The sequence below is a fragment of the Vitis riparia genome, chromosome 5, assembly GCF_004353265.1.
Source record: "Vitis riparia cultivar Riparia Gloire de Montpellier isolate 1030 chromosome 5, EGFV_Vit.rip_1.0, whole genome shotgun sequence".
NCBI classification, from domain to species: Eukaryota; Viridiplantae; Streptophyta; class Magnoliopsida; order Vitales; family Vitaceae; genus Vitis; species Vitis riparia.
Genome location: NC_048435.1, coordinates 16,224,705 through 16,234,198, shown reverse-complemented (window position 1 = coordinate 16,234,198; position 9,494 = coordinate 16,224,705). Strand labels below are relative to the sequence as shown.

Sequence of the window (9,494 nt, the reverse complement as noted above, 5' to 3'; positions counted from 1 at the left end):
AAAAAGTATTGTCTTTGCATAGTGTGTTTGAGGGATTCCTAGTATTGTGAGAGTGAGCCTCTACAGTTAATGGTATTTTGATTTAATGTGCTGGTGGAATTTCTGTACAAAAAGGATACTTGACTATTACTGTCTGTAGCTCAAGAAAAATTTCCAACTATGGACTACTTTGACATTAGAGCTTTTGTTCTTTGTTATACATCTTTATCCATTCAATATGTGCTGATATGGTCTGTGAAATTATTTTTGTAGAATGCAAGATGTTGAACTTATGCACATGCGATATGCTCTGGAATCTGTTGTGCTTGCACTTGGAGCTATGGAAAGGAGTACAATTGATGAAACAGAAAGCTACCACCAAAAAGCTATATACTATTTGAAAGACATGAGGAACCATATGGAGGCCATTAATAATATCCCACGCAAGGTCATCCCTGTGATTTTTGCTTTCTTTGGATGTCTTGTACTTCTGGAATTGTTAAGGCTGTGCTTCTCTTTATTCTTTCTTGTGTTTGAAGTCCAGTTCCCAAAAAAACCAAGGAAAATGACACATTACCTCTGTCAAAAATGGAATCACATGGTTCTTAGAGTTGAAAGATGAAGTTCTTAGAAAAATTTATCTAATAGCTATTTTACTTTTCCTACTTTTTCTTTTAAAGCTGGAAACAACAATTTATCAAGGAAATAGATAAGCACAAGGGGCATGAGCTCTTCTTCAAGACAAACATGACAAAGAAACACCAGTAACTACTAACCAACATTCAGGAGCTGACAAAGCATCTAATTGAAGGAAAAATAAGGGAATTGAGGGATGGAAGAATCTTTAGCCAAAGCATCTGTCTCTGAGGCCTCTAAGAAAGGGAACCAACAAAGCTTCTTAAGAAGTTAAAAGTGTCTAGAGTATGCATATCCAATTTCAAGGTTTTCTTTTCCCCTGAAATCCATGTGAGAACAGTAGCCGAATGCCCTTCTACAAGAAGTGCCTAAGGCCTGCAGAAGTTGTGTCAATCAAACCTTCTAACAATACTGGGATCTTCAACTCAATTCCAAACTGAAGCCAACTGACTAGGTAATCACACTACTGCCCATCTTGATCTCTGAAAACTCCTCCAATGGGAATCTACTGAGTTTTCTGATGAATAACTGTTGAAATATAACCTAATAGGAGAGCCACTTCGCCCTCACCCATAGAGTACTACTAACATTGCTGCATACCTCTCTTGCTTCCAGCAAATTCCTACTAAAGGTGTCCCTAGTAACTCTTTAGTGAATCTCAAAGAGAACCGAGGTAGTTGACAGCATCCTGCAAACCTTCCTAAGGCTTCCACTCATCCTCAAAAATCCTGATGTTCTTCCTTTAATCCGATCATCCTAAGAATGGCAAGCATAGCCCTTCTGCAGCACTTCTCCTTTAGGATTCCTCCCACAACGGCATTTCTTTTACTTTAAATTCTAGAAATTAAGTTCCTATTGAATAAACTGTATAACAATGTTCTATTAAGATTGCCATAAATTTGAATATTTATTTTTGAACCCCCCAGATGTTCTCAAGTTGTGTCTTTAAGTGTTTGAAATTTGTTCTTCTGCTTTTCCTAATATTTATTTTCTACACTAACTTGAAGGTGGATCTATTCAATAATGCAGATATTGATGGTGACCATTATTGTCTCACTTTTGCATATGGATGATATCTCTCTCAATTTGACAAATTGTGCCTCACCTGGGAGCTATTCTGAATTGGACATTAAGTCTGCTTGGGAACGTACTGATCTTTCTACTTATGAAGGGGGTAACAAAATGGTCACATCTTTCATAGAGTTGCTACTTGATGTATTACATAATAATTTACCATCTGCTGCGTTGGAACAAGATCATGCATTGGCTGGTGGTGTCACTACTGGTGGAAGACAGGCCTTAGAATGGAAACTCTCAAGTGCTAGACATTTCATTGATGATTGGGAATGGCGCTTGTCAATTTTGCAAAGTCTTTTACCTTTATCTGAACGCCAGTGGAGATGGAAGGAAGCATTAACTGTGTTGCGTGCAGCTCCATCTGAGCTACTTAACCTGTGAGTTTGATGGCTTCTTTTTTTTTTTTCTGTCTTTTTATCATAAACAAGGACATATTCATAAAAAAAAATGAGATTACAAGAGAAGGATAAGAAATCCTTCCCTAAATTAAAAAACCTGATAAAAAACAATGGAAAAGAAGTACGCTCCAATAGACATTAAAATGATCCAACACTGCTATTTTAACCTTTTTGATATATATATATTGAAATCTAATCTAGTTGGAATAATGTTAGGAGGAATGCCTTTGAAATCTGTAGATTGTAGTAGTAGAGGTCCAAAAAGATGAATAAAAGTAGACTAGATCCCATATCATCTCTAAAGTCCTCCTCTTGTTCTCAATGATCCTTGCATTTCTTTCCTACCAAATATCCAAATCAGTGTAACACAAGCGATTGGCTAAAGAACTTTGCCTCTAGTAGTGCTTCCCAAATCCTTAAAGGAAATTGTTAATATGTCACTGATACTTGTAGGAGGAAGCAAATCCAATCTGGTTAGTCTAAATAGCTTGTGCCATAACTCTAAAGTCATCAGGGAGTAAAAACAATGCCAAGGACGTTGAAGGTCTCTGAGGAGAGGAAGACCTTCTTGGTTAGGTTCGAAGGTGAGGCCGGGGGAAAATGGTGTTCGCTTTCAGAGCACAGTAGAGGCTCTGTTTTCGCCTTAGGTTTTGAGAAGGAAGAGGTTGGTTGGATGATAGAACATTTGACGAAGGCCATTGAGATGAAGAATTTCATGGGTTTCAACAGAAAATTCAGAGGAAAAACCAGAGTACATTTAATGGAGGTTTGCTTCAACAATCATGGTAGGTTTATAAGGCTCTCAAAGTTCGCTTCTAATAGAAAGTCAACTTTCCTGGTAATACTTGAGGGAGAGAATGGTAGGGGATGAGAAAATCTAAAGATTACGTTGTCTTCAATGTTGGTGGTCCCTCCTCGAGTACTGTTGAAAAGGGAAGACAGTGCAGGGAAAAAGGACTTTTCACAAACATGTGGGTCCTTTGTGCCGATCCTTCGCGAATGTAGTTAGAGAAGAAGGACCGAGGAGAGGAGGCCTTGTTCCAGTCAGGAGATGGGCAAGAGCTGTGGTGTGCGAATGTCATGCTGGTTCTGTTAACTGGGCCGAGGTCGGCCGGGCTTTGGCGAAAAGATTAGGGCATAAAGGTGTGGTGACTATCATCCCTTCTCTGGTGGAAAAGGATTATTTTTTGTGGAAACCATAGAGGAAGCTTTATCACTTCGGGATTTAAGGTTTATCTGGATCAAGGGTGGGCTTACAGTCTTGTTAAGAAGATGGTCGCCAAAGGAAAATTCAGTAATAGAGGGGAAATTCAGAGAAGGTTGGATAGAATTACGGGGTTTGCCATTTCATTTATGGTCTGAGGTACATTTGAAGAAAATTATGGGGTAGTGGGGGACGGTGACAGTGACCGATTGGAGAACAATGAAATTGTTTGATCTTAGCAAGGCAAGGGTGAGAGTTGTAATGAAGGAACGATCAATTCTCCCAGCTTTGATCAAGGTATTAGATAGGGGATGGGAGTTCACAGTTTCAGTTGCAGTGGCTGGAGAGGAAGACGTTAGGCGAGGAAGAGAAATGGGTGAGTCAACTCAACAGAAGCTTGAACCTCACTTGTGGACAGGTGGCAGAAAGAGGGCTGAGGAGGCTAAATCAACGGCTGTAGGTAGGGCTTTTGGTGGGGCAGTTGGCAGAATGAAAGAGGGAAAAGTTTGTCAAAAGGTTGATTTTGCTCCTGTGGGGACACGTGGCAAGAGAAGACCGACAGTGGGGAACAACTTGTCCCAACCATCCCAGTCTTTCAGTTTGAATTCAAATATTCTGAGAACAGGGTATGTCGGGCCAAGGCAAGATGGAGATGTTTGTGATGGAAGGGACAAAGCCCAATCAAATGTTGAGGATGGGCTTCAGGCCTCCAAACAAGGGAAAAGGGCCCAATCTTCTCTTAAGCCCAGTCCACAGGTTGAAACTGACTTGGGCTAGAAGAGGGGAGTTTCTTTTATTGGCCCGCTTTCGTTGTTTGGCCAAGAAATGGGAGGCAAACAACCCATCTCTGCGAAGGGCTCTTTACGCAGAGATGACCCCTTTGCAAAGGGAAAGGGGAAGGTAGGCTATGAGGATTTTGGAGCTCAATTGAGGGGTTCTGTGTTGAAGTGTGGTTCAAAGAAGCTGTGGAATGCCCTGTTCCCTCCAAGTTCTGGTTGCCGACAAGGGGGTCGAAGTCGAAGCGAGCCTTTAACACTTGAGAGACCTTCGTCAGCTAGCGATGATCTTTCGAAGGAAGATTCTTTCGAAGCGAGAACATAGTTGGAACGGAGCTTCAGTGCGAGTCCAAGTCGCTTGTTGGGGAGTCCAAAAAGGTGTTCCGGGGATTGGGAAGGAACGTCGTCGCCGAGTGGAGACAAGGATCAAAGGTCTATTCTTAAGGCTCCTTTTCTTTCAAAAGGGAAGGAGAAATTGCGCAACTTCTCTAAAGGTGAGATAGAGCAGGTTTTAGGGGTTTGTGGGTTTTCCTCATCATGGCTCATTAGACGCGGTTTTTCCTTCTTATCCAATAACCAGAGAAAAGGGCTCAACTCTATGGGGTCTTGTGGAATGATGGTAGTGGAAAACCTCGAGGTATCTTCTTATCAACATTCTCAGTCATCTCTGTCTCTTCTCCCCCTCCCTCTGGCTTGGCTCTTACACACCTGAGTCCTTCTGTTCCCGTTCTTTCCAATTCAGCCATTCAGTCTCAGTTTCCTACGAAACCTTGAGTTATATATGAAATTTTTTCCAAAAAAGATGACGATGGGTCTTTTTGTCTTGGGACTGTTGGCAATCCTAACTAAGATGTTGCAGTGTCTCAGTTAGTTAGTCTGAACCATTTGTCCGAGAGTTTTAAATCCTTTAAGCCCAATCCCAACTCGACTCTTGGGGCCCCTAACCTGGTTACAGTTAGCCAGGGTGATGCGGAGTCCCCCCCGATGAGTGGGTTCCAAATTGAAGGCCTTTCCCCCATCATAATGGCCAAAGTCTGTGAGGTCTTAAGTTCCTGGACATTAAGGTGTATTCAAGGCGGAAGAACATATTTTACACAGATAGTTGAGATCTGTTGGCGTTGGTTTGGAAGTTTAGGGTCAGTGAGTTGTATTTATGAAAATCATCAGTTGGAATACTAGGGGCTTGGGTTCTAGGAAAAAATGAAGGGTGGTTAAGGATTTTTTAAGGCTCAAGAATCCAGATGTAGTAATGTTCCAAGAAACGAAAAGAGAGGTGTGCGACAGAAGGTTTGTAGGTAGTGTCTGGTCGGTTAGGAATAAGGAGTGGGCTGCTCTTCTGGTGTGCAGGGCTTCAGGAGGGATTTTGATCATTTGGGACTCAAAGAAATTGAGCAGTAAGGAGGTGGTAATTGGATATTTTTCTGTTTCAGTCAAGTTTTTGTTGGATGGATGCGGACCTTTGTGGTTGTCCGCAGTTTATGGCCCAAACAGTCCCTTACTTAAGAAGGGTTTTTGGGTGGAGCTGTTAGACATTTTTGGCCTTTCTTTTCCATTATGGTGTGTGGGCGGTGATTTTAATGTTATAAGGAGAAGTTCAGAAAAATTGGGTGACTCTAGTTTCACTTCTAGCATGAGGGATTTTGATGGTTTTATAAGAGATTGTGAATTACTTGATCCTCCCTTACGGAATGCCCTTTCACTTGGTCAAACATGCAAGAGTCACCAATGTGCAAGAAATTGGATCGGTTTCTTTATTCAAATGAGTGAGAGCTTTTCTTCCCTTAAAGCCTTCAAGAAGTTCGTCCTAGATGGACATCCGATCATTGGCCGATTGTTTTGGATACCAATCCTTTTAAGTGGGGCCCAACACCTTTTAGGTTGAGAATATGTGGTTCTAACATCCAAGTTTCAAAGAGTGCTTTAGTAGTTGGTGGAGAGAATTTGAAGGCAATGGTTGGGAAGGTCATAGGTTCATGAGGAAGTTACAATTTGTTAAGGCAAAATTGAAAGATTGGAATAAGAATACTTTTGGAATGCTAAAGGAAAGGAAAAAAGCATCTTGGATGAAATATCTAACATTGATGCCTTTGAGCAAGAAGGGGTTCTTTCTTCTGATCTTTCTGCTCAAACAGTTTTAAGAAAAGGGGAGCTAGAGGAATTAATATTGAGGAAAAAATTCATTGGAGACAAAAAGTTAAGGTGAAATGGGTTAAAGACAGGGATTGCAATTCAAATTTTTTTCATAAAGTGGTTAATGGTAGACGAAACAGGAATTTCATCAAGTTTTGGAGAATGAAAGAGGCTTGGTGTTGGATAATTCCGAGAGCATCATAGAGGAGATCTTACTATATTTTAAAAAGCTCTACTCGAGTCCTCCTGGAGAGTCTTGGAGAGTCGAAGGCATAGATTGGTCCCCAATCTCAGAAAAGAGTGCGTCTAGGCTGGATTCCCCTTTCTTCGAAGAAGAAATCTTTAATGCCATTTTTCAGTTAGATAGGGGTAAGGCGCCGGGGCCTGATGGTTTTACCATAGCAGTGTTTCAGGATTGTTGGGATGTGATCAAGGAAGACTTAGTGAGGGTGTTTGCAGAGTTTCACAATAGCGGGATTATTAATCAAAGCACCTATGCCTCCTTCATAGTTCTTTTGCCCAAAAAAAGTTGAGACCTATTAGCTTGATCACTTGCCTATATAAAGTAATAGCCAAAGTTCTATCAGGGCGATTAAGAGGAGTACTACATGAAACTATCCACTCTATTCAAGGTGCTTTTGTTCAAGGGAGAAAAATTTTGGATGCAGTTCTTATAGCCAATTAGATAGTGGATAAGAAAAGGCGATCAGAGGAGGAAGGAGTTGTCTTCAAAATTGACTTTGAAAAGGCTTATGACCATGTGAATTGGGATTTTTTGGATCACATGTTGGAGATGAAGGGGTTCAGTCCTAAATGGAGGAATTGGATGAGAGGTTGTCTATCTTCGGTCTCTTATGCTATTCTAGTGAATGGAAATGCTAAAGGGTGAGTCAAGGCATATAGAGGATTAAGGCAAGGTGACCCTTTATCTCCTTTTTGTTCACTATCGTCGCAAATGTGTTGAGTAGAATGATGTTGAGAGCTAAGGAAAGAAGTTTGTTAGAGGGTTTCAGGGTAGGTAGGAATAGAACTAGGGTGTCCCATCTGCAATTTGCAAATGACACCATCTTCTTTTCTAACTCTTGCGCGGAAGAACTGCAAACTAGTAAGAGTTTATTGTTAGTGTTTGGGCAAATTTCTGGGCTTAAGGTCAATCGTGACAAGAGTAATCTTTTTGGCATCAACCTTGATCAGAATCATCTCTCTTGGCTAGCCTTGTTGCTTGATTGCAAGGCTTTGATTGGCCCATACTCTACCTGGGTCTTTATTTAGGAGGGAACCAATTGCTTGTGGATTTTGGGATCCAGTGATTGAGAGAATCTCAAGGAGATTAGATGGGTGGCTAAAGGCTTACTTATCTCTCGGAGGTAGGATAACTCTTATCCACTCTTGCCTTTCCCACATTCCTAGCTACTTTCTCTCTCTATTTAAGATTCCCACTTCAGTGGCTGCAAAAATTGAGAGATTGCAAAGGGATTTTCTTTGGTTAGGGGTTGGGGAAGGTAAAAGAGATCATCTTGTTAGTTGGGATGTAGTGTGTAAGCTGGGGGTAAAAGGGGGTTTGGGGTTTGAGAAGATTTCTTTGAGGAATCTCGCTCTTTTAGGGAAGTGGTTGTGGAGGTATCCTAGGGAGAGTACAGCTCTGTGGCATCAAGTCATTCTAAGCATTTATGGGACACATACAATTGGTTGGGATGCCAACACTTTAGTCAGATGGTCACATCGTTGTCCTTGGAAGGCTATTGTACAAGTCTTTTAGGATTTTTCCAAATATACTCGGTTTGTGGTAGGAGATGGGGAAAGAATTCGCTTTTAGGAAGATTTGTGGTGGGGGGAACCAACCTTTGAAATCCCAATATCCAAGACTATTTAGAGTAGTCACGGATAAAAATAGTCCTATTTCTTCAATTCTCGTTCTGCTCGCCCTTTCTCTTGGAACTTTAATTTCCGTCATAATCTTTCCGATTCTGAGATAGAAGATCTAGAATGCCTCATGCGATCTCTTGATTGTATGCATTTATCCACCTCGGCTTCAGATGCGAGATCTTGGTCTTTATCTTCTTCAGGATAGTTTACAGTCAAGTCTTTCTTTATAGCCTTGTCCCAAGTGCCCGATTTATCTCCTTGTTTTCCTACTAAGTTTGTATGGAATTCTCAAGTCAATCCCTTTCAAAGTCAAGTCCTTTGTCTGGTTAGTGGCACACAAGAAGGTAAACACTAATGACTTGCTGCAATTGAGAAGACCCTACAAAGCTCTTAGTCCTAACATTTCTAAGTTGTGTATGAAGTAAGGAGAATCAACAGATCATCTTTTCCAAAATTATTCCTTGTCCATGGGGTTGTGGCACAAATTATTTCAGCTAGCCAAGATGGATTGGGTTCCTCCGAGAAGCATTTCAGACATGATGTCTATCAATTATAAAGGTTTTGGCACTTCCAAAAGAGGGATAGTTTTGTGGCAAAATGCGTGCATTGCTTTAATTTGGGATGTGTGGTGGGAAAGAAATGTTAGGATATTTGAGGACAAAGCTAGGAATTCAAAGAATTTATGGGATTCCATTCACTTCCTAGCTTCTCTTTGGGCTTATTGTTCCGTGGTTTTGAAGGGCATTCCCCTTAACATGTTACAAATAGATTGACTAGCAGTGTGTAGTTCCAATGGGATGGTTTAGCCAAGAGAGCTTGTTCGTAGTTTTCATTGTGTAGTTTCTTGTTCTTTTATTGTGTTGTTTAGTTTTATCTTTGGTGGGAGGATTCCTCATCCTTCTTTTGTACTTCTTTTTCTTTCAATGTATATATTTGTTGTTTCCTATAAAAAAAAAAAAAAAAAAAAAACCTCTAAAGTCATCGAACAATGTAAAAAAATGTGCCAAAACTCCAATCATCAAACAATGTATAAAAGGTGATCTATGGATTCTCTATTGCCCATACACAAAGTGCAATGATCTAGACTAAAGGCTTTGAAAGTTCTTCTCATCTGAAGCAAGTTATTAGTATTAACCCTCTTGTTGGCCAGTAACCAAGCAAATGCCTTGACCTTTGATGGAGCTTTTAATTTTCATATGAATTTTGTTAGAGAGAAGAAAATTGGTGTGGATTGATTAGATAGGCTAAGAAGAAAGATCTGATTGAAAATAAGTCAAGAGGACGATAATAGCCAAATTCTCACATATGGGGAAGACGATGAAAGATTTATACAATTGAGAATAGACATAAGACATTCAAAATCCTCTATCCCTGAATTGGTGTGGTTACATCAGATTTTTTCTAAATTTATTAGGCTCTTTTTTTTGC

General features: G+C 40.5%; 1 protein-coding gene across 1 annotated transcript; it reads left to right on the top strand.

Moving 5' to 3' along the window:
• Positions 1 to 231: 231 nt before the first annotated feature.
• On the top strand, positions 232 to 2,103 carry LOC117914950. The gene is made up of 2 exons (XM_034830477.1): positions 232 to 427; positions 1,645 to 2,103. Exons 1-2 carry the CDS (start codon positions 254 to 256, stop codon positions 2,071 to 2,073), a joined length of 603 nt encoding a protein of 200 aa, XP_034686368.1. The 5' UTR covers positions 232 to 253; the 3' UTR covers positions 2,074 to 2,103.
• The last annotated feature ends 7,391 nt before the right edge of the window (positions 2,104 to 9,494 follow it).